Source organism: Benincasa hispida, chromosome 9 (genome assembly GCF_009727055.1).
Source record: "Benincasa hispida cultivar B227 chromosome 9, ASM972705v1, whole genome shotgun sequence".
Taxonomy (NCBI): Eukaryota; Viridiplantae; Streptophyta; class Magnoliopsida; order Cucurbitales; family Cucurbitaceae; genus Benincasa; species Benincasa hispida.
This window is the reverse complement of record NC_052357.1, coordinates 91633340-91658714: the sequence shown is the minus strand read 5'-3', so window position 1 is coordinate 91658714 and position 25375 is coordinate 91633340. Positions and strand designations below refer to the sequence as shown.

The 25375-nt window shown below is 28.9% G+C and overlaps 2 protein-coding genes across 2 annotated transcripts; one reads left to right on the top strand and one right to left on the bottom strand.

The window, feature by feature from the left end:
* The first annotated feature begins 8853 nt into the window (after window positions 1-8853).
* On the top strand, window positions 8854-16290 carry LOC120086730 (myb family transcription factor MPH1-like). The gene is made up of 5 exons (XM_039043516.1): window positions 8854-9295; window positions 9463-9539; window positions 11142-11281; window positions 13715-13802; window positions 15807-16290. Exons 1-5 carry the CDS (start codon window positions 9166-9168, stop codon window positions 16059-16061), a joined length of 690 nt encoding a protein of 229 aa, XP_038899444.1. The 5' UTR covers window positions 8854-9165; the 3' UTR covers window positions 16062-16290.
* A 194-nt stretch (window positions 16291-16484) lies between these two features.
* On the bottom strand, window positions 16485-24610 carry LOC120086729 (TLC domain-containing protein 4-like). Its single transcript, XM_039043515.1, is given in 10 exon segments — window positions 16485-16915; window positions 18403-18432; window positions 18434-18463; window positions 18574-18649; window positions 19114-19235; window positions 19366-19440; window positions 21428-21563; window positions 21644-21732; window positions 21936-22145; window positions 24320-24610. Coding segments are annotated over 9 exon segments (792 nt in total). The 5' UTR covers window positions 22041-22145; window positions 24320-24610; the 3' UTR covers window positions 16485-16786.
* Between the last annotated feature and the right edge of the window lie 765 nt (window positions 24611-25375).

Genomic DNA, 25375 nt, shown 5'->3' with positions numbered 1-25375 from the left:
GAGGAACATTTCTTTAATTTTTCCAAGGAAGTTTCTCATGAGAAAATGATACACACCAACCAATCAAATTCAAAAGGCATAAAAACACATATTGCAATGTTCCATGACAACTCACTTGCATGGACGAAGTCGATTTGGATTGATTTAAGGACAAAATATTTTTTTAAAAAAATTGTTTTTAAAAATATATTTTTTTAAAAAATTGTTTTTATTTAAATTCTTTTTGACACAAATGGTTTAAAATATATTTTGAAAATATCTCAAAACTATTTTAAGTAGTTGTCAAATACGTCACTTTTTTCAAAATTACACATTCGAGAAGTTAAACCAAATACATTCCAAATCTTCGACAAGTATTTTTTTAAAAAAATATTATTGTAATACTAATGTTTTGTATATTATTTTTCTATCAAATTATCACAACTCACTTTTATACACTTCCTTAGTATTGTAGATGACATATACTGAAAGTTAACCTAATTTACACGATATCACGTTATTGTATTTGTAATCAAACGAACAAACACAAAGCGATTTTCCGTGAGCATATAAGTCAATGAAATTTGTAAAATAACTTAGTTTGTGTACAAGGCTGTTGTATCTCGAGAGTGGAATACTGAATTACTCAATGCAAGTGAAGCACGTCTTCTCTAAAGATGTTCTACTACGAGTAATGATCCAAATTATAGGCTTCCTCAAATTTTATTTTCCTTATTAACATATTCCTAGCTGTTGATTTATTTGTATATAGTATTTTTGCACATTTAGCTTTCACAATTTTAATATATTTTTTCCAACTAGTACGTATGAAATACCATATGTCGACCCCATCATATAAGGTAAACAATTTCATTAATACCTTAATGGTTCATTGGTATAAAAGAACCATCTCTATTTAATACCTATGATGCTTCTTCTATAGTCCTTAATTTGGAAAGTTATTATTTATTTAGTACATGAAGGGTTTTTGGATCCAGGATATGATGAAGGTACTACGGATGTGTCAATCTAATTAAGATATCTCAATATATCTACAGATCTCTGTCTATTTAAAAAATATGAAAAATTTATTATCTTTTAATTAATCAAACGATCATAACAAATAGTACGAATTAGGGACATGCATAGAATGTGTGGATATAGAAGTACGAGATGTCGACCAATCACATACCATATAAGAAAAGGAAATTTTTGGAAGAGAAATAAATTGTAGGGTTTGTGAGGCAAAGTATTTTCTAGAGGTTTGAAAAATGGAGGGGCGAATGGGCGTAGTGTTGAATACGGCAGCACAAAGACAAAGGAGATGGGCCCAAAGTAGGCACCGTCTTTAATTGACACATGAAGGTATTCATAACCATTAAAATATATATATAGAATTTGATCACTCTTTAGGTTTCTTTTAGTTTACACCTTTGACTTCTAATTTGCCACTTTTTGGGATTTTTTTTTTTAATTATTATTTTTTTTTAAGTTTTGGTTTTTGTGTGTTTTTAGTGTTTATATGACTTTTTTTTTATAATTATTATTATCCAATTCTCCAAACAGGGAAATATCCAATTTCCTTTTGCATTTTTTATTCTCCACGTATGTTTGCATTCATCAAAATCGTGTTTTTTATTTTTATTTTTTTTATTCTCGAAGTTAATTTTATCAAAATTTATTGTATAAAAATAATAGCTTTTCAGATAAAGAAAATATATACAATGTAATTATGCTTCAAAAATTACAGCGAAAAGCTAATAGATAGTTTATTGGAAATTTTTAAACTAGAGCATGTGTTAAATTTAAGATTTATTAAAAATATATAAATTAAAATTGACTTTTAAAAGTATAGAAGCTAAAATTGAAAAAGTAAAAACAAAATTGTATTTTTTTTTTCTTTTTCATTTTAGTATTGATGCAATATTTGTGTCCCGTGTGTATTTAAAATAATTTGAGTTTTAAACGCAAAATGAAGAAAGAAATTAAGATTAATAGTTTGCATTATTTGTGTATGAAATCTATATGTAAAATTTTGTCATTTTATAGAAAATTTTAGATTTCGATTATACAATTTTTTATGTCAATTAAACTATAATTCTAAAGTTTGAGAATGTTACATTACATTTATGTCTCGTAATCATCTAACCTAAAGCAAAATTGTAAAGTATTTAAAAATGTTTTAGTTGGGGATTGTTGTATTGCCAAGATAATAAACAATGTTTTCATATGAGAAATTAGTCAAACACAGTATATTTTATATGAACATCTTTCCGAGGGAAAAAATAATAATAAAAACAAAAAAGAACACGAAGTTCTGATGTTCTCATTTAAAAAAAATGTTGAAATTAAATAACATAATAACAATCGACATAACATTTAAAAATTATTTACTCGGTTAAACTACAATCATCATACCTCTAAATTTTAAGTTCCGTGCCTATTTAATTTGATTTATGAATCTTCAAAATTATAAATTTAATTTATGAGATTTTAAATTTTTAAATTTTAATAAATTTATTGGACACAAAATTGAGATTCATAAAATTTAAATTTATATCTAATAGATCATTCTTTTTAGGATAATTATAATTGGTAGCATTTTTAAAAATAATAACCGAGTGGATAACATCATTCAAAAAATTGCAAATCTAGACAAGTGTATCAACCATAGACTTCTATCGCTGGAGTCTATCAACAATATATTTCTATTGTTGATAGACTCTTACCATATTTCTATTGTTGATAGACTCTTACCGGTGATATGGTCTATCACTGATATACTCATACCAATAATATGGTCTATCATTGATAGACTATTTAAATTTGATCATATTTACAATTTCTTTTACATTATGTTATATCTACTAATACTTTAGGTCTAATGTCTATATTTGCAACTGTCCCTACTTTATGGTTAATTTAATATATATCAATAATATAGAATTTATGAATTATAATACTCAACCATGTAATCCACATATCTCACCTACCTAAGAAAACCACCGGACAAAAGTATTATCCTATAATATTTCAAATATCTAATAAAATCTAATTTTTCCTTGGACATTTTTCTATCTAAATCTCTATTTAAAATTAAGTTTGCTCCATTATTTATATATATATCAATTTTGGACATACAATTGGTAAATATTTAAATAGAAATTTAGGAGAAATATATATGATTGTTTTCAAATGAACGATAATAAACTAACTTATTTATAAATATAATAAAACGTCAGTATCTATCAGTGATAGATCACGATAAACATTTATCGTAATCTATCGAAATCTATCTGTGTCAATGATAGATATCTGTCGCGATTTATTATTGATAGACGATAACATTTTATTATACTTAGAAAATATTTTATAATTATCTAAATATAGGTGTGTTATAAATTTTCCTCAAATCTTGATGACCAATGTAAATTTCTACTTAATTAATGAGTATTAATAATAAGGTAAGTTTATTCTCACACATCAAGCAAATTTAATTTGGTGAAAATACAAGTAATTTTTATTTTTAACAATGCAATCTATTGAAAAAAAATGTTTACATTAAAGGCTAATATATATATATTATGATAATAAATGTCATTAGATGCTCATGTTTAGTGTTTATTGACCATATGTCATGCCCTCATTTTTCAAAGTGTTGTTCATGTGCCTCAACATTACACATTATTAGTGTTAGTGTAATCCACTTCCTACTTACCAAATTACTATAAATAGTGGCATTTGGTGGGTTTCGAAAATACATATTGGGAAAATTCCTTGAAAATTGGATAAAGTGGAGAATTTAGAGAAATTTCTTATTTTATATTTTGCTAATTTATTTTATTTTGTTTATTTATATATTATGTTTAATTTATTTTAATGTTTATTTATTTATTATTATATTATATTTATGGGTATTCGTGTTCCCATTATGCTCCTCAAGTTCACAACACGTTATCAACACGAGTTCTTATTTTTCTCGCTAAAGGTATGTCAATTGTTCTCTCTTCGTTATAATTAATAAATTAAATATTGTTTTACATATTTTATATATATTAAATTTTCAAAAAAAATATAATATTTTGTAATAGTGTTACTATGAAAATATTATAAAATTAAAAATTGTAGCATTTGATATATTAATGATAATAATTATTTGTCATTAGTGTTTGACGTCAAAATATACCTGGATGCCATAAAAATACGATCATCAAAAAATAATTTTAAGTTCGTCGTAAATTGATGCACTTGAGGCTCTAAAATTTAAATCAATATGTTAGAGAAAACATTTTCTACATTTCGGATATGCTTCTGCAATAGCAATATCGAGAGTAATGTTTTAAACAATATTCTAAACTAATTTCATGTCTTCTTGTGGTTGAACAAAATAATGAGTAATTGAGGTAAAATCATGAATTTCGACCAACCGAAACAATATCATTCTCTAAAATAAATTCTGTGAATTTTAATAATAATCATGGTCGAGGTCGTGGTCGTGACGTGGCAGAGGAAGAAATAATTATTATTTTTGTGGCAGTCGTTCTAATAATTCAAATTTCAAAAGAACCACACAGAATGATGATCAAAAAAGGAAAAACTCCACAAAATAAGAGTTTAAAAAGTGTTGAAAATAAATGATTGAGCATTGGTCACGTACCTGTCGTATGTCAAAACACTTAGTTGATATCTATCAAGCATCCTGAAGGAAAAAGAGAAAAATGTAGAAGCAAATTTTATATACTAGGATGATGACATATTTGACCAATCCTATATGACAAATTTGGATGTGGCGGACTTCTTTGAATCTTCTGAAAAGAAAATCGGTAGAATTGATGGAACATCCAATGTTTCCTTTAACTTTGAAAATATCTAGACTTAATGTTGTTTTTTTTATATTCATTTCCATGCTTTTTTCCTCTTAATAGATGTTAACATTTATATATTCCAAATGTTGTTTTCTTATTTTAATTATTTTCTTTTAATGGAAAAACCTGAATCATTTTCATATGTTGGGTGACTAAAAAAGGAGTAAAGAAGATTTATGTCTGACAGATAGTACGACTACACATACAATACTTACAAGTAGAAAATATTTTTCCAAATTGATAATGCTGGAAGCAAAAATCAATACGATATCAGGTTTTGCAAACCTGATTGAAAACTTTGGAAAAACAAATATTATTTTGTATAGAGAAACAAAATTTACAATTGACAATACATTGTTCCTCTAGTCAATCAAAGAGAAATCTACTTAGTTTTATAGATATTCATTGCAATGATTATCATACTGAGACTGATAGAAATAATTATATGGAGTATCTTTATATTATATATACTTTCTCATATGAAAAATATATACTGAAAGAGTTGTCTGCTTTATCTTATAGATTATATTATACTGATATACGAGTAATTGAAACATATGCAACAATGAACCTGAAATTCATGAATCCAAACATATTTACAATTTGGCATGACCGATTGGGTCATCTAGGATCTATAGTGATGAGAATAATTATTGAGAATTAAAATGGACCCCACTGAAATGCCAAAAGATTCTTTAATCTAATGAATTATCATGTGATGCTTGCTCTCAAGGAAAATTAATCATTAGACCATCACCAGTCAAAGTGGGGATTGAATCACCTACATTTTTAGAATGAATTCATGGTGATATATATGGACCTATTAACCCACCAAGTGGACCATTTAGATATTTTATGGTATTAATAGACGCATCCCATAGATGGTCACATGTGTGCTTATTATTAAGTCGAAATCTACTTACTCAAATAATTAAGTTAAGAGTACAACTTATTGATTATACAATTAAAACTATTCGTCTTGATAATGTTGATGAAATTACATCTCGAGCTTTTGATAATTATTGTATGTCAATTGGGATAAGTGTTGAATATCTTGTAGCTCATGTTCATACACAAAATGGTTTAGCAAAATCATTCATAAAACGTTTGCATTTAATAGCTAGACCATTGTTTATGAGAGCTAAGTTTCCTACATCTATATGGGGACATGTTATTATGCATGCAGCGTCACTTGTACATTAGGCCAATATCTTATCATAAGTGTTCTCCATTACAATTAGCTTATGTTGTATATGTTCCAATTGTTTCACCTAGTAAGATGAGTCTTCAAAAGAGGTTAGGAATATATATTGTAGGATCGGTATGACACCAATAAATGGGTAAATAGGGTTTAGTCAAATTAATTTAAAACTTTTAAGCCCAATTAAATAAATTAACAAACTTTTCACTAAAAAATATTTTGAACAATAAATTTGTGCAAATAAATTTAACCCAAAATAGCCAAATAATTAAATCTAGCACTCTTAAGCACCTAATTTGATTTTAATAAAAAGATTGGTACGAGATATGTAAAGATCAATTCAACAACCTAAATAAACATTAAGCACTTAATTTAAGGAACAAATATTGCAATTAATTTTAGGTAATAAAATATAACAACAAATTAATTGCAAAATTAAAGTAGGAGAGGAATAAAGAAATTAACCTTGGAAATTTTATAGTGGTTCGGCACAACCAGCCTACGCCCACTTCAACAAAGCATATTTCACCAAAGTTTTTTACACTCACTATCTTGAAGAAAATGACAATATCACTATACAACAAATTTGTTCGAAAGATAACCTGACAAACTTATTTACAAAGACATTATCTACCACAATCTTTGAAAAACTGGTGCATAACATTGGAATATGGCGACACAAGTGATGTTTCCATGTGGGGGAGTAAATATACTTTTTAGGAATATAAATTATATGAAATATATACTATTTTTCCTTCACTTGAGTTTTTTTCTAGTGAGGTTTTAATGAGACATATTATATATATATAATGGACATCTAAGGAGGAGTATAATAAATATTATAATAATATATGTCTATTAGAGGCTCATGCTTAGTGTCCATTAACCACATGTTATGCCCCCATTTCTTAAAGTTTTGTCCATGTGTTTCAACATTACACATTATTAGTAGGGGTATTTAAAAAAACTCGATAACCCAAAAAAATCAATCAACCATACCTAACCCGTGCGGTTTAGGTTGGGTTGGGGATTCAAATAAATAAAAAATTTTTTAAGTTGGTTGATTCAAGAGTTCATCTAAGTAACCCAAACCATTAAGTAACCCAAACTTATTATTTACTTTAAAATGTATATTTTTTTACTCATGTTTTAATATATATAGATATGTTATTTTTTGTTATATTTAATTTATTATCTTTTAGATAATTTATTCTCTAACCATTCATAAAAATAGTTTTTAGCACTTTGGAAAAAATTTTCATTATATAATTGAAATTGAGTTATTAATCTTAATTCAATATTTAAAAATAATTAAATCAAATTTCTATGTATTAATATTTTACTTATTTTTAGAACAAAAATTAAGTAAATGACCCAAGTATCCCGAACCAACCCAACTCAAATATTTCATGATTGGATTCATTTTTAATAAGGTTATTTGGGTAGAAGAAATTTACCAACTGAACAATTGAGTTGGGTGTAAAATGTACTTCAACCCAACCCAACATACAAATCACTCAACCCAACATACAAATCACTCTTAATTGTTAGTATTCATGTAATCCACCCCTATTTGCCAAATTGCCTGGTGGCATTTGGTGGATTTTGAAATATGCACATTGAACAAAATCCATAAAAATTGGAGAAAGTGGAGATTTTAAAGAAATTTTTTATTTTTTATTTTGTTAATTTATTTTATTTATTTATTTATTTATGTATTTATATTTTATTTATTTTAATATTTATTTATTTATTTATTTATTATATTTTAATATTTTAATATTATATTTTATTGATGTTCCTATTCTCATTATGTTTCTAAAGTTCACCGCAATGTATATATATGGTCAATATTTTGTAAATAAATATTTAACTTTTTTAGGAGGACAAATTTTGTTCATATACATTTAAAAGTTTGGCTGTCCATTCGAAATAATTTTAGGAGAGAGGCATATAAAGAAAATTATTAAAATAGAAGCTTTTTTATATCATAAAAGGAAAACGAAACCATAAAGCATATATTAGGTATGAAAGGAAATTTTCAAAAATAGCAGTCTTAGAGCAATATAATAATATCCAGATTAAAAAAAAAAAAAACAAAAATAAAACTCACTTTTCATGTGAAGTTTCAAATTTGAAGTAGTTGACACTTGATAGTCACTTATACTTTCAAATTTGTAATAATTTAATTCTTGAATTTTGATATGTAACAATTTATTTTTATCAGATAAATATTAACTTATCTCCCTAAATTTAGAGATTGTATCAATTTATATTCTAGGTTAATATTTGTATTTTTTTCAAAAATGTATGAATTTAATTAAACCATTTATTACGTTTTATTTCTGATAACTTCATCGATTAAATATTTAAACTTACACAAACGAATAAATTTAGACCCTCAACTAAGATTTATTTGAAATTTGTTCATTTAAATTATAGTAGTCAATTTTGTTAAATCAACATTTATAGAAGCGTATAAACGTATAAGAATTTATACATTGACGATTTTCAAATATAATCCTAATAAAATTTATAAATTCATTCCCTTTAAGTTTAATTGGAAAAATTAAATATTTAAATAAAAATTAATAATTTAAGGTTTAAATTCATACCACCCAAAATTTAGAATATAAATTATGTTTGCTCTAATATTTTTTACGATAAAATCATTACATAAGAAATCTTATTAATTAAATTGTTACTTTCATATAAAAGTTGGGAATAAAAAAATATTAAAAATAATATAAATGTATATATACGTGGAAGGAATTTTTGAAAATGAATTAAAAGAGGGAATATAAAAAGGGAAAAAACATGTAAAGGAAGTTGATAAAAAAATGACTTAGTGTAGAAGTCTAGGGCGTTAGACTAGAGAGGATTTCGGTATCTGCCTTTCTATAATTACTGCTGCCCGTCTCCGATTTTCTCTTCGCTTCGTTTTTTGTGATCTCCTCCCTCCATTATTCACGAATTTTAAGCGAATTTCAAAATCAACGTCCTCTTCATCATCATCTGATTTCACCTAACAATTCTATCAATCGATTTTCATCTTTTTCGTCTCTTCTTCTGCTTCATTAGTACAACCAGATAATTTCTTCGTTTTTCTGCAAAAAGAAGATGAAATCCAATTCATCGGAACGAATCGGAGTTAGACAGTACAATAAATCGGAACTTCCAAGGCTGCGGTGGACGCCGGAGCTTCATCGGTACTTCGTTCGAACAGTCGAGATCCTTGGCGGAAGAAATCGTAAGTTTTATTTAGTTAAAGCTGTTTTGGTTCATTTCACGGCGTGTTTTTGCTTTGGAAACAGAAAACTGTTACAGAAAACATGAGAGAGAGTGTGTTTGTGCGCCTCGGATCGTCCGTATTGGAATCTTTGATTTGCCTTTTTCTGAAAATCTGATTTGTTGCAGAAGCAACGCCGAAAAGAATCCTGCAAATGATGGGAGTGAAAGGATTGAAGATTTCACACATAAAGAGTCATTTACAGGTACTTTTGATGATTTGAATTTTGATTTAACGCTAATTATTTTCATCGCTATATCGTTCGATTGAGTTCATTCCTTTTTGTGTATATATTTCAATTACATTTCCTCATCAATTCACAAAATAAAACTTCTCCGATTTCTTTTCTTATTTATTTATTTATAGTTCATTGCGATCTGACCCTGCTTACCTTGATTCTCAATCATTTGAAGTGATTCCAAAATTTATACAAGCGAATTAAACTCTTGTTTTATTAGGTTTGGCTTATAATTTTGAATTTGTAATTTCGTATCAACTTGTTTGAGTCTGCTGAATCTCATAAACCTATCGCAAAACAATATAAAAATCCTCCGAATAAACACGTTTTTGTCAAGTAAATTTGAGTTTTCTAACGCATAAACTCGAATTTAGTAAAATTAATGAGGCAAACGTGATCTGTAATTAAGAGCTTTTCATAGCCGGAAAAGGCGAATTAGGAAGAAAAATTAAGGAGGAATTTATTCAAATATTTGAATGAGGCTGTGTAGATTCTCTCTCTCTCTAAATGTGAAAATGGAATTAAGCCAAACAGATAAGATGAAAAAAAATAATAGTAGTAGTAGCCTACTAGGCGTAGGAGTAGGACATTGGTTTTATTTAATTAATGAAGCATTTTTAGAAATTAAAATAAAGAATTAAGTTTTGGTTAGGTAAATTCCATACATCAGGACAGAAAAGTAGCCCTTTTTTAATTCATTTATATATGAAATTAAAGACAAAGAAATAGAATAATTATGAGTTCTTGCATGGCGACGCTACTCACTTTTTTAATCATTACTTGTAAATATCCATTATTCTATTTTAATCTAATATGTATCCATTATTCTTTGTAACGTGTGTGTATATATATGGGATTAAATTATGAACAACTATTTTTAAATTCATAAAAATATCATTGTTACAATGATAGATCCGGATAATCTTCTATCAGAATCTATTACGGTCTATTACTTCAGATTTATCAGAGTCTATATCGATAAATATTGATATTTTGCTATTTCAATTAAATTATTCTATAATTTAGAAAAAGTTAGAATTTAGTCGTTTTAATTAAGAAGACATTTGGGGCAAATTTAGTGGTTATTATAGGACTATGCTAGCCCTATAATAATCACTTCTTGGTACAAATTATTTTGTATCCTCAATTAGCTATAGTCAAAACTATTTCAAAACCCCATTTGCTATAGTATTTAGTATTTGCTATGGTTTTTACTATTTTACCTTCACCATTTTTTTTTAATTATTTACTATAATGTTTACTATTTGCTCCTCAAACTAAAATAGTTTACACTTCAATCACATATTAATATAACTCAAATTAAAATGATCTACATCCCAAACACAACAACTATAATTTAATTATAATAATCTAAGACTATAATAACCAACTCCTCGCCTCAAATGTTCCCTAAAATTTGAATTTATTCAAACCTTAAAAGACTAGTTTAATTATAAACTATACGAAATCAATTCTAATTTTTTTAGAAGCTAAATTATTATTTTTTATTTTTATCTTATAAGAGAATATTTTTTATTTGTAATATTTTAAAATTTATTTTTGGGATAGATGTACAGAAGTATTAAATTAGAGAATGGGAGTAAGTGTGAGGATGTAGTGATGAGTCAAGGCATGAAGCAGACAAGAAGAAGAACATTGCACTCTTCTGATATCAAAACCTTCTTATCTTCAGTCTCCTCTTCAAGTGGGTATGTTCCTCATTTTTCTTCACCTTCTTATATACCGCCGATACTATATAATTCTCTTATAATTTACTTATAAATTTCCTAACGTTAATTTTCACCTCATTCTATAATTATTTTATTTTTAGTTTTTAGTTTTAAAAATTAAATTTATAAACATTCTACTTTCACTTACAATTTTTTTCAAAAATTTATTATTATCAACTATATATCAATGTTTTAAAAATTTAATTGTTCCTTTAAGAAATGTGAAATCTATTTGAGAAAACAAACATAAATTTCAAAAATAAAAAACATAAAATGGTAACCATTTGATTTTTTGTTTTTGTTTTTTAAAATTAAACTTAAGGGCATTGCTTTTCCCTTTAAATTTCTTCATTTATTATCTACTTTTTGTGCATGCTTTAAAAAACTAAGCCATATTTTGGAAACTAAAAAAAGTAACTTTTAAAAACTTATTTTTGTTTTTAGAATTTGGTTAAGAATTCAACAATTATATTTAAAAAGGATGCAAACCATTGTACAAGAAATAGGGAAGAAAAAAGTTTAACTTTTAAAAATCAAATACCAAAAATTAAATGATTACCAAACAATGTCTAATGTGTTAGTTTTGTATTTTTTATTTTTTAGAAGTGAGCTTATAACACTATTTCTACCTAAAAGTTTTTTTTTTTCTCTACTTTTTAGATGTCTTCAAAATTTAATTCGATTTTTAAAACTAAAAAAATAATAATTTTTTTTAAAAAAATGAACATTGTTTTTTTCTTAAAAAACATATTTGACTATAGATTTTAAAATATGTGAAGTATTGTAAAGAGACAATGAGAATGGCACGACAAATTTTTAAAAAACTAAACAGTAAAATATAGATGGTTACAAACGTACGGGCCTTCAATATGAACTGTGACAATCTCATTTTAATAAAATAGTTTGTTGTAATTTATAAGTATTTTTAAAAACTAAATACTTTCTTCGCCAAAAAAAAAACACTTGGAATGGCTGGGCTGTAGAAGGTCATATATCATTCACGTGCATGGCCTCGAATGCATCTATAAAATCTTTTTGTAATGTTGTGTCTTAGGAAATAAATAAAAGTATGAATTGTTGCGACTTTCTTTTAATATAACATTTTTTTTTTTGAGGATTTACAAAAGATAGAAAGATAAAAAAAAAACTATTTATATAAAATAGTAAAATTTTAATTTCTTTAATAGAGGTTGATAAAAGTCTATCAATGTCTATTAGTCATAAAAACTGATAGAAGTCTATCCCTAATAGACATTGATAGAAGTCTATTAGTATTTTTTTTTGCTATTTCTGTAAATAGTTTAGCATTTGTTCAATTTGGAAAAATTTCTCCCATTTTTTTTTCAAAGTTTTTATAAAATTATTTACTTTTCAAACTAGTTAGGAATACATTGTATTTTGTAAGGTCTTAAAAGATGCAACCTATTCTAAATTGAGCTTCTCTTCACCTTTTAATGGGTTATCTTATCTTTATATCTTGCTCTCTTCCTATTGGGAAGATACCCAAACCGACTTCCATCGCCTCTGGTTCCTATGTTCGTTTCCACTTCAACGTTGTCGTCTCTAACACCATCCATGTCATCCAGCTTAAAAATTACCATATTTGTCTAAATAGTTTGAAATAGTATATTCTCTTATAAAAACTTTTATAAATGGCCATATTTTAAAATTAAAAATTAACTTTTTTATTTAAAAAAAAATATCCAAGAATGGCAGATGCAAACAGTATCTTTTTCCCCCCCTCTTTTCTCGGATTGGGCAATGGCAAAAAATAATCGACTTTCCATAGAAAAAATAGTTTCAATTTTTACATTTGAAAACCAACAAAGCATATATTAATGTAAAATTTATGTCACTAAACAACTAAAGTAGTTTTTTTATTTTTTATTTATAATACAATAGGGGTGAGTGATAACTACCGATAAATTCCACATATTGTCTAAATAATTCATGTAAAATTTATGTTACTAAAATCGTCTTTTATGCAATAGACAGAATTTAAAATGTAACATTTAACATTCAAATACTGTAATAAAATTTTGAAGTTTGATTAGAGTAATGTGAGTTATGTGTAGATTAAAATATAGTTTAATTTCTATTTTATATATAAGGGTTTGAAAATCAAAATATTAATTTAAACTATGCATAGTTTTACGTTGAGATAAATACTTGTGAGATTAATTATATATTTTAACTGATATTTATATGATGAATTATTGATTATGAAACGTTTGAAACATCAATCTTTTTAATTAAAAAAAACTAATGGGTTGACAAAATTATGATTTTAACATATTTAAATATAGTTTATATAACAAGGTTTTAATTATGTGATTTATTTTAGTCATCTCCTTCAAGCTAATTTAAAAAATAAAAGTAATTGTTTATCACTCTCTATCCAATATTTTGCAGGATATTGGGAGAAGAAGAAGAGTTCAAAAGAAGTGATAGAATACACAAATCTTCATCCAACATAAAAGACAGAATTATTTCTCAACAGGTAAATAATACTCCAAAATTTATTTCAAATGTGATAGTCAATTTATAGTTAATCTTATCCAACACATCTGTTAACATTCTTTTTTTTTTTTTTTTTTTTTTCTAATTTTGAAAATATTCCCAATACATTAGAAATTTATTTGTCTTCTAACAAACTTTTTAAAAACATTTTTATCAATACCCTTGAAACAACCGTGGAAATGTTATAATAGTATATAGCCATTGAATTGATTTCAAAGATCCTTTCCCATGTATCCAAGTATGCTCAATTGGTCTCGCTTTGAAGTCGGAGTTGCAAAAATACATATCTCAATAAATTTCACTAGGTTGAATTACTAATCTAGCCGAATAAGGGGAAATTTTGGATGCAACCTAAATTGCACCTAATAAAAATCTGTCAATGACAATTTCTTTTCTGTATAAAAAAGAAAATGTTGTATGGAGATTAGGTACAATCTAGATTGTACTTAATCATTGCTCTTAAAATAATATTTTACATAAAAAGTATGATTATCTATATATGACTTGGTGGTGCTCTAGCTCAAAATAATTGTGGAATGAAATGTCGTAGCGTAGTGGCAAAATTAAAGTCTCTCATTCGGCCTACATTCCTCAATTCTCAGATATGCCTTCCCAGCTCAAAATCATCTAGAAAACAGTCCCATTTTGACAAATACATACATACATAAGTGGTGCATCTAAGATTTAAATTCTTTGGAGAAAGGGGAATTGATTGGTCTTAAAAGCTTATTAACACTAGTTAGTGTCTGGCTAACTCCAAAGGATTTAGGAAGGATTTAGAACGATGAATTAGTTATTATAGTTTGTGGGTTATAATGGCCTATAGGCTATAATAATTTGTGTTTAAGATGTAGATTATTTTGGTCTGAATTATAATAATTTGTATTTGAGGTGCAAACTATTTTAATCTAATAGTAAATAGTATACACGGTAACAAAGAGGAAAAGAGGGGATAAGTAAGAAATAGGAAACAACTCTAACAAATAGTAATTATTGTAACAAAAAGATATTTATAATAATAATATTGTACATGATTATAGGTTATAATAGTTTGAAACACTAACTATTATAATTGGAGCCCCAAACATAACTCACTCCACCCACTTGAAATTAGAAGTCCAAACACCCCTTCTCATGTTGGATGGCACTTCCTAAAGAAATGTTCATTTGTAGAAAATGTGGTTAACATTTTTTGAATGATTTAAGTGCTTAGAAAGGCATACAAGACTCGAGGGTTGCGATGGGAATAAAACAAAGGATAAAATTTTTCTTGCTATGGCTTCGTTGCTTTAGTATCATCAAAGCGTACAGAATTATTAATCTAATCTCTTTGGAATATTATATCAAAGACAATGATTAGGTGAACATAAGTTGCATCTAATCCATACTTCCCTTTTCCTTGCTAAAAATGAAAAAAAGAAAAAAAAAACTATTATTTTTTTTAAAAAAAAAATGAACACAGACACATTGTTTTTAGCATCCAAAGTTTCTTTTTTTTTTTTTCTTTTTTTTCCCTGATGCCAACATGCTCTAGATTAGTGGCTCCAACTATATTAAATATGATTCTAACAAACTTTTTAAAGCATTTTTATCTGTATCTTCAAACAATAAAAGATCGGGTGTTTCCAATAGCTAACAGCCTGAGCATGACAAGAAAAATGTCAGCTATTTTTTAAAATTAAAACATATTTTCTCTCAAAAGCATTCATCTTACTTAACTAAATTCTAATAACGAAATCAAAAATTTTCAAAATTACTTTTTTTTTTTAATTTTCAAAATTTGACTTGATTTTTTAAAACATAAGAAAAAAAAAAACAATGGTGGAAGAAGTGATTATAGGTTGAATTTTCAAAAACTAAATACCAAAAATCAAATAGTTACCAAGTGAAACCCAAATTATTAACTTTATACATCGTTAAAAATTATACATATATTGGTTGAACAAAGAAAGAATAAGCAAAATTTGCTATTTCAATTTTGTAGGATTCAGATTCAGAATCAGAATCAGAATCAGAGGAGGAATGCATTGGAGGTTCAATGTTAGAGGACCAAACATGTGATTGTGAACTCACATTATCCCTCAAACCTTCAATGACACAACAAATTCTAGAAAGACAGTTAAGTGATCAAGATAACAACAGCTCTTCCAATTCTATCTCCATCTCCCAACTCAATTTTGTACATCTCAAAGAATTCTCCCATCCTCACCGCCATATCAATTTGGACCTAACCATATGAAAAAACCCTAAACTCTTCCATTATATTCATAGCTTTAAGTTTATTTTATTACACTTCTCTGTGGATTACATGTCATATGTTGTTGTAATGTTATATCAGGTTAAGATATATAAAGTTTAGTGTTTATTTAGTCTCTAAATTAAAAATTAAAAAGTGTATATACTTTAAAAAGAATCTAATTGGTCTTTAAACATGCAATAAACCCTTGACCTACAACATTATGTACTAAACACAATTTTAAAAGTTTACAATCTACAATTTTATTAGAAATAATAATTTATATCTATTAAATCAATTAATTTCTAACGTTAATAGGCCAAGGAACTATTGGGAGGCTTCTACATATTTTGAACATCTAAAGACTAATTAGACAAAATTAAAACTTCGATGACTAATTTCATTTTAAAGTTCATGAACCAAATAGACACAAACCTGAAACACACGAGGATAGACTAAGGGCACCGAGAAAAGGGGAAAAAACCTTCCTATATATCTACAATAAACAATCATTATGCATTAAATTATGCTATTTTTTTCCCAATATTTTTTCCTACTAGAATGGCTACCTATGTACTTATTTCAACATGAAATTGTACAATTTAGCAACTTCAACATGTACAAGTGGAGGGAGGGTATTGACGAAGAGAAAGACCTTTTAAGAGCGAGCTACCTTTATGTCACAATGTTGGCCCAAAAAGCAGAGCAGATGTTTTTCTTTTGGTTTTTCATTGTCTTTTCGCTAATGTCTTTTTCAATCCTTTGAATATTTTAGCGAACCACGTCAAGTTCATAACCGATAATATCAATGGAACCACGAAAACCAAAAATTGCCCAAAAACGTGCATCTGTAGGACCTGTATCATTATTGAAAAGGAAATGCATTAGTTTTCACAAATTCAGAACAAGCGTTTTTCATTTGTTTAATCAAAAAGACAAATCCGTGTGCAGGCTGTTATGACTTATGAATGAACAAGTACATCTATTTCTTCTCAAATTCATTGAAAATAAACAAGATATTACAAACATATTACGTTACTAACCACAACATTTTCACAACTTTATTATATGTTTTGGCATTAAATTATTAAATAATAACAATTTAAAGTTAAATATTTTGACTGAATGAACTAGTATTGGCACAGCTATGATCACAGAATTATTCTCAAAAAAGACATGATTGGTCTAGCACGCTACGAACAACAAGAATCCCCAAGAGAGAATATTAACGCACTTCATATTAATTTTAAAAAAAAAAATAATAAAGAATTGATGTGAGAGAGATCACAAAAATGTTTAACGCACTTCATATATATATATATATTTGAAAAAATAATAATAATAAAGAAGGAGAACCCTGATAAACACTCTCCCGCACCGTATCCAAAAATCAATTCCATATATGGTTGGTAAATTCGAAAATTGTCGAATTGATGTGAGAGATATCACAAAATTATTCCAAAATAAAAAGACAACAGAAAAAAACCTTTCCTTTTATTTTTTGATTTGATACTCGGAAATTCCATCCTCAAGAAAATGAGAAAATACCTCAACTGCTGAACTGGGTTCATGCTGACAAATGTTTTTTTTTTTTTTTAACTTTATCTTGGTGGGGAAACAACTCCCTTTTTTGCAATTATATAATGAGCTCTGTTAACCTTTTTTTTTTTTTTTTTGGGGGGGGGGTGGGGGGCGCGGGGGGGGGGGGGGGAATATAGCTTCATTTGGATGGTGTTTTTCTTTCTTCATTTATACAATTATATTTTGATTAAAAACATATTTAGTCACTAAACTTTTATGAAGTAACAATTTAGACCGACTTTAAAATTGTAACAATTTAGTTCTGAGGAAACATTATTGCAATGTAATGAAATGTTACCTACATAGATTGATAAATTGATTAAGATTAAGTATGTTCATAAACTACAAACACCAGATCATAGCATTGACACAAATTTTTGATAGTGTTTTGCAACGAGAATTAAAAAATTGAAAGTATATGCACTAAATTGTTACATGCTAAAGTACACAAACTATATTGTTGTCAAGTTATATTTAGGGACTAAATTGTAACTTCCATGAAAATTTAGAGATCAGTTTCTTTTTTCCTTTTTAAATTTCATATCAAAATTTTTGTTATAAAAGAAAATTGTTAAATTGATTACTAAACAAGCAAATGGATATATATGCATATGGCAACAAGCAAAATTCCGAAATGATCATATTGGAGCAGTAAAATATTGCAAATGTTTTGACAATCAATGAACAAACAGTAAAAATCCAATAACTTCAACAAATAATTGACCGAATGTTATGAGGCGAAGAAAGGTGCGATTGATGATACCTGATTCAAGTGTAAGTAAACATGGTAAAAACATGTACATGAACAAAAGAATTCTCGCAACCTGAAAAAAAAAATGTAATACATATGGTTAAATTGTTGAAATAAATGTAAAATTAAATATATATATATAATATATATATATATAATAATGATTAGATATTTTTGACTCACCAGCCATGCGAAGAATATTACAACTCCATTTATGAGGTATGCTTTTGACTTCTTCATTCCAGCTGTGTCAAGGTACCTATGCAGACATAAATATTATATTCTGAGCAAAAGGTTTGCACGACGTAGAGATATATCCATTCCTTTGAGCATGTTTATACCAACAAGAAGTATGAACAAATTTGAAGTCAAAATCAACGCCATCTCACTTGATAATTATAATTTAGGTTAAAATATAAGTGATCCATGTACTTTGAAGTTTGTTCAATCTCAATAAGTCTTAAATTTAGTGCCTCAAAGTTAATTTTTACTGAAATTAGCTAAAAAATGACAATGATTTCAATGCAAGGAAATATAATATGTGAATATGTGATCAAAATTTATTGTCAAAATGCTAATAGATAATAAAAATTTTAGGAAACAATTAGCAGTATGGACTAAATTTAAGTTTTATTGAAAGTATTAGGAACTAAAATTGAACAAACTTTAAAATATAGGGACCAAAATGGTATTTTGACCTATAATTTACTAATAGCAAATTACCATCTCAAATTGATCCCAGGGGTGGTTGTCTCTGAGATGAGAACCATGTAGGTGTAAAGCTGCCCCTCACCAGTTAACATGGCATAGGCCACAGCTACGAGGGAAAGCAGATGATGTATCACCTGAAAAAATAACATTGTCAGTATCTCCAACAAACAACAGACTTCCCACGACATTTTTCCCCTAAAGAACACAAGATAAGATGGCGGGAATATAAATAACTTGTAATACTTAAAGGGAGAATGCACTTACGTACTCCATTCCACCAATTGCAGGGTAAAACCAAAGGATCATCCCAAGATCAGTTATGAAGTAACCGACAGACACCTGCAGGAGCGTCATCAAAATTTAAGTCTATCCCGAGTTCAATAATTACTGGGGGAGGGTTGAACCAACGATTATATGATAGCACTAGAGTAAATGCTTTATCCCTAAGCTATGTTTTAGGTTGGCAAAATTTCAAGTAAATGTTTTTTTTAAAGTCAATTATGGAAATGATGGTGTAGGGGGCTACTATTAGAAACAAAAGCATAAAGAGCTTAAATTAGAAGAGATAGGCATGAGAAACAGAACATAAGTAGATTTTCAGATCGTCCAACAACAGAAAAAGCAGTTCAGAGTTGGCCACTCCCCCTCACCCCACGTCCCTCTTCCAAAGGAATATATATTTATTGTTTAATAAGAAACGAAGCTTTCAAAGAGGGGGGAAAAAAAGAATATACAAGGACATACAAAAATAATAATAAAATAATAATAAAAGCCCACAAAACTAAAGGAGTCTTGAAAAAAAACTATAAGAACAGACTCCAATCCAAAAGAATAACACACCAAGCAGGGAAAAAAACAAAAAAATTGATTATCGGGCACCCACAGAGGCACATTAAACCTCACCACATCTCCACCCCTTTAAAAATTCTACTATCCCTCTCGAGCTACACTCCCCACAAAATAACAAAAAAACAAGCTTGCCACCAGACTCTTCCCATTTCATGAAAGGGAGAATGCATCAGGATCTACTCCATTATGGAACACGATTAGTCCTAATTACACAGCACCACCACACCAAACACCTTAAAAAAGACAATTCCAAAGAGAGTAAGCAAACTTGCAACCCCACAAAAGATGGTCAAGATAGGGACACAACCAGGCAGACTGTTATTGCAAAAGAATCAGTGTTCACCAATCACCCTGTAATACTTACCAAGCAAAGCACTTCACTTTCTTAGAAAAGTTACCTTCCAAGGAGAGTTAAAAACTGAAGCCCCCTATAAATGGGAGGAGAAATAAAGGGAAAAAAAAGTACAACACAGAAAGCCCTCTAGGTAGCCATACCCGAACATCCCTTCTCCAAACAGAAACCCTCTTATTTGAAATAATGAGAAGACCCACAACCTCCAGAAACTCACTATCAACGAGGACGGACAACAAAATCCTAAAAAAAGGGGGGGGAGGACAAAGGAGAAGAAAGTCACAAAAGAGCTTAGCACCCACCTAACAAAAATTTAACAAACTGAACCCCCCACCCACAAGAGTCTGGTCATCCAGAGGTTTTTGCTTGAGCCTTTTAACCCACTACTTGGAATTCACCCGAAAGGCCTCTTCCAAATATAATAAAACAAAAAGTAAATAAAAAACGACTGAAATCCCAAAGTACTAAGAACAGTTGTTTGAAGAATTGAGAAATAGAAGGAAAAGGAGATGAAAGTAGAACAAGAGAGTGAAGTGATGGTAGAATTTTAACGCTCCAACTCTCTGCTTAGAAATGCTATCTTAACGTAACATCTCCAAAAAATTCCACCAAGTAGTGCCCAAAGAGAGAGAGAGGGGGCTGTTATATTTGCAGAAATAATGGTCAGATTTAAATTACCCCATCATGAAATTAGTTCCAAAGCATTATTTTTCGAATGCTCTCAATCATAAACTTTTATCATTCTCTAGCACAACAGCAAAACATTCAACTATGTTACATTGTCTCTTTTTTGCCCTTGATATCCGTGAGTATTCTCTTAAATATTCTCTCTGATTTCAGTTTGTATATTACTTCCATCAAGAGTATTAGTCATCAACATGCCACATTCACACTGCTCTCTGCCTACTCCCTCCAACAAAAATCTCCATCCTTCTCTGTTTTTTTTTTGGGGGGGGGGAGGGGGGACGGGACAAGAGACAATCTTCCATCTTTATTGTCACACCATGGTTTTTAAGCTTGACAAAGTTCAGACCCTTCTTAACATTTCCAACATATTAAGAGTTTTCCACACTATGGTAATATACCTACTCATATATATAAATTTAGTACAGAGATTGCACTTACTCCCAGGCCAAATGTAGATATTGTTGAACTACGAAAGGTAACAAGGGGAAAATATCGGTCAGAATAGAGATCTGACAGAAACACCATGTATAATGCTGCTGCTGTGATGAAAACAGCATGAACAGTTGACATTGCCCTGTAAAAACAACAAACACAAAAAAACATATTACAAGGAAAAAGAAACAAACTGATGCAAAGAAGGGAATGATCATTTACCGGTTGTTCCACTCCACCCGCTGAATCCTGGAAAGGTTAGAATAGCTCTTGAAGTAAACACCGCTGATCAAATCAGTCAGATCATAGACCTAGGAACCAAGGGATGATTTACAAATGACCGGAAAAAAAAATAAAAGGAAGAAAAACTTCACATGCAAACTCACAAAGAGAAGAAACTAATACTAGCATATTATCAACCTTTTAACATCATGATGATTGCATTGAAGATAAAGTCGCATGCAAGGGACCCACATTCAACAAGATAAAAGAGCCATAGATGACAGGAGGGTACCAATTTGCTAGCAAGTATGCCTGCGGGAATGGAAATGTATGGTACAGCAGGATCTGATAGTACAAGATATTTAAGTAGTTGCTCAGCCTGGCTCTTTAGTGACATGATTGCTTGTTTCAATCTTGGGTCACAGCATGCTACGGTTTCAACACAAACAACAAGATGCGCAACTCCTCCAAAATCTTTCACTTCTTCTCTATCTCTTTAGACCTGTCTTCAAAATAACAAGTAAGCCAGCTTAACCAACTAATGAAGAAAACTAGAGATCGTGGGCAGAGTTAAAACAAGAGCGTTATTCTCATTCACAACTCTATAGAGGTCAACCTAAAACATCAGGATAAACTAGAAATCAATGCGCAGGAACTACGAATAAAAAAATTTCTTTCGAACGGATGGCAAGGGGTTGTGGCAGCATGCTCTCAGAATCCTAGTTAAAAAATTATGGTAGGAGTGATACTATCGTTTTATCAAATTTAAGGCTTCCTTAAGAAGCTTTACTTCTGTAATTAATTAGTAATTTCCCCCTTTTCAATGGGGTGGTTCTACCATCCAAAACTCATCTAGGTGGAATCCTTTTGCTTCCAATGCCAACTAGAGGAAATGTTTACAAACTATGGCATTTTACTTGGGTTATTGTCACATCTATCATTATAATTTTATGTTATCTAATGAAAATTTTATGCTTTCTACTAATTAGTGAAAGGGAAAGAAATAGTCTTCAGCAAGGGTTGCCATATTATTGGGGATGACATTCTTCTTAACTGTATAGTGCGTCAATGTGCAAAAGGGAGCAGTCAGAAGATAAATTAAATAGTCATTACAAAGTAATATTAGTATTCCAATCTCAAATGTTCCTGATGTATAAAGATTGCTTAAAGCCCCCAAAAGAAAGAATCCGAAGAAGGGGAAACATGCAGACCAGGAACTGGTGTGCTGTCAGGATCAAAGCAGAATTTTCATTCGTGGAATACTGAGACTTCTTTTGTCTATAGTATACAGCATATGGCCTCTTGGTGGAGTTCAAATCACAGACATTTTTTGTAATTAAAATCTTTCCATGATTATTCAAATTGGAGAGCCTTTTTGTCGAACCAATTTTTTGGGAGGGAGCACCCACGGCTCTTGGGTTGTTCCATTTGATGGTTCCTATACGTTCCTTCACCCCCACCCCCACCCACAACCCAAAAAAAATCAATGAAAATCCATAATTGCCAAAATAGGACAGTGAACCTAACAAGTCTAATACAGCCTACAGGCTTGTTTCAACGAAATATAACATAATTCATAATTCGCAAACTAATCAGCTCAATCAACATTGGAGCAAACAAAGTGTGAAGATTTTATTTCTAATTTTTACTGACAGAAAATATGGGCAAATGCAAGTTACAACTATGAGGTTGATTGCTTAGCTACCACCTTCCAGATGCATGTAACAAGTTAATTAGATTAAATACCTAGGATAAGCTGATTGTGACACAATAAAACAACGTTGCATTATGCAAATCTGCTAATAACACATCACAATCTTTATGATCAAAAGCTCTGAATGTACAAGTACAACCAAACTTCTAAAATCTTTCGACCACAGGCTGATCATATAATATCTCGTGAACCAACATAAGCTTGCAATTCAATGAAGTTCTACACGATAGATAACACATAAATACCTCAGAACTGAAATATAAAAATTACCGAACACAGACATTGTGAATTAGCTTCAGAGTCCCAGGGCATATAAAATTCACACTTACACTTTTCCCAAAGATTGAAATACAAAGAAAATCGCCCAAGGACCAGTGACCGGCAAGTTTCACAATGGCAGTGTAAGTTAAACTCTTAATACAGGGGAAAAAAAAACAATCAATCAATCTCACTAAAAACATACGTAGAATTTAAAAAACTGAAAAGAAAAAACAAATAGAATTCAAATTTACACTAATCACAACAATCGAAATTCAATCGTCCAAAAACATCGGCAATCGGCTAGTTTCACAAAGGTAGTCAATCCAACAACAATTACTAATGCAGCAAAAAAAAAAAAAAAAGTCAATCACACTGAAAAACGAGAGAAATAAACAAGTAGAATTCAAATTCACACTCATCACGAAAAAAATCTTAAAACGAAGAAGATCGTCGAGGCACATCAACGGTAATCAGCAAGTTTCACAAAGGAATTCCGGCATCAGTTTCTAACGCAAGCAAGAACATCAATCAACAAAACAACAAAACAAAACAAAAAAAAGAATTATTAAACACAAAGCAACGCGTTAAAAATAAAATAAAATAAAAACACCACAGAAATGCGCGTTTAAACAGAACGTCAACCAAAACAAAGCCGATAAGCAAAAATCACTATAGATATCACCAAAACCATAAAAGCTCACCGGAAAATCGTCAGAAAATGTAACGACGCGGCGGAGAAGAATCAGCAAGCAATAATAACTGCGGAGATGGATTAAAAAGGAAAAAAAATAGGAGAAAGGCGGAAAATGCGAATGATAACGAAAATGAGTAAGAAGAGAACGAAGGTGAATAGATGGAAAGGCAATGGAAAGACGAAAAAAATTCTGTTAGAAATGGAAGAAAGAGAGAGGGAAGGATTAGGCTCAAGTAATTGGGCCCAAAGCAACGCACAAACAATACTTTAGTCTCTTCTTTTCTCACGCTACGCTGCGCTCGTTAGCGTTAAACACCACGATACGAAGATTCCAGACAATCCCTCTTAATATTATATTTTTATATATAATATATTTTTGTCTAAATACTATTTTAGTCATGTATCTTTATCTTTAGTGTTTNAATCCCTCTTAATATTATATTTTTATATATAATATATTTTTGTCTAAATACTATTTTAGTCATGTATCTTTATCTTTAGTGTTTGTTCATTTTAGTTATTATACTTTTTACTTTAATTCATTTTGGTCTTTATAATTTCAAAATGTTGGTGTTGGTCTTGTACTTTTAAAAAATGACCATTTTAGTCCCTTTATTTCCATTTTTACTTCATTTTTAAGAAATCAAAATAGTTACGTTTTGAAAGTTCAATTACTAAAATGAACAAAAATTGAAAGTACAATGGCCAAAATGAACATTTTAAAACTAGTAGACCAAAATGATCCAAGTTGAAAGTATAGTAATTAAAGTAAACATTTTAAATGTGACATCCCATATTTTAAGGTAATTTAAATTTAATTATTTTGAAATATTTTGAAGTTATTTTAAATATTCTGGTTAAATTGAATTATTGTATCAGGATTAATTTTAAAATTTGCTTCGATGTAGGATTTGAAATTGAAATTTAATATAGGAAGAGTTTGGATTTAATTTAGTTTTTAATTAAATTTGTGAAATTAAATTAAATTTGGGAAATTTAGAAGTTATTTATCACGTAGAGAAGATAATTAATTTAAATCATTTTATAGGATAACTCATCTATA

Excerpts from the sequence above, each read along its gene's own strand:
- LOC120086730 (XM_039043516.1), top strand. The coding sequence starts at position 9,166 with ATGAAATCCAATTCATCGGAACGAATCGGAGTTAGACAGTACAATAAA. Across the intron at positions 9,540-11,141 it reads ACATAAAGAGTCATTTACAG|ATGTACAGAAGTATTAAATT; the intron begins GTACTTTTGATG and ends TTTTTGGGATAG. Across the intron at positions 11,282-13,714 it reads TCAGTCTCCTCTTCAAGTGG|GATATTGGGAGAAGAAGAAG; the intron begins GTATGTTCCTCA and ends AATATTTTGCAG.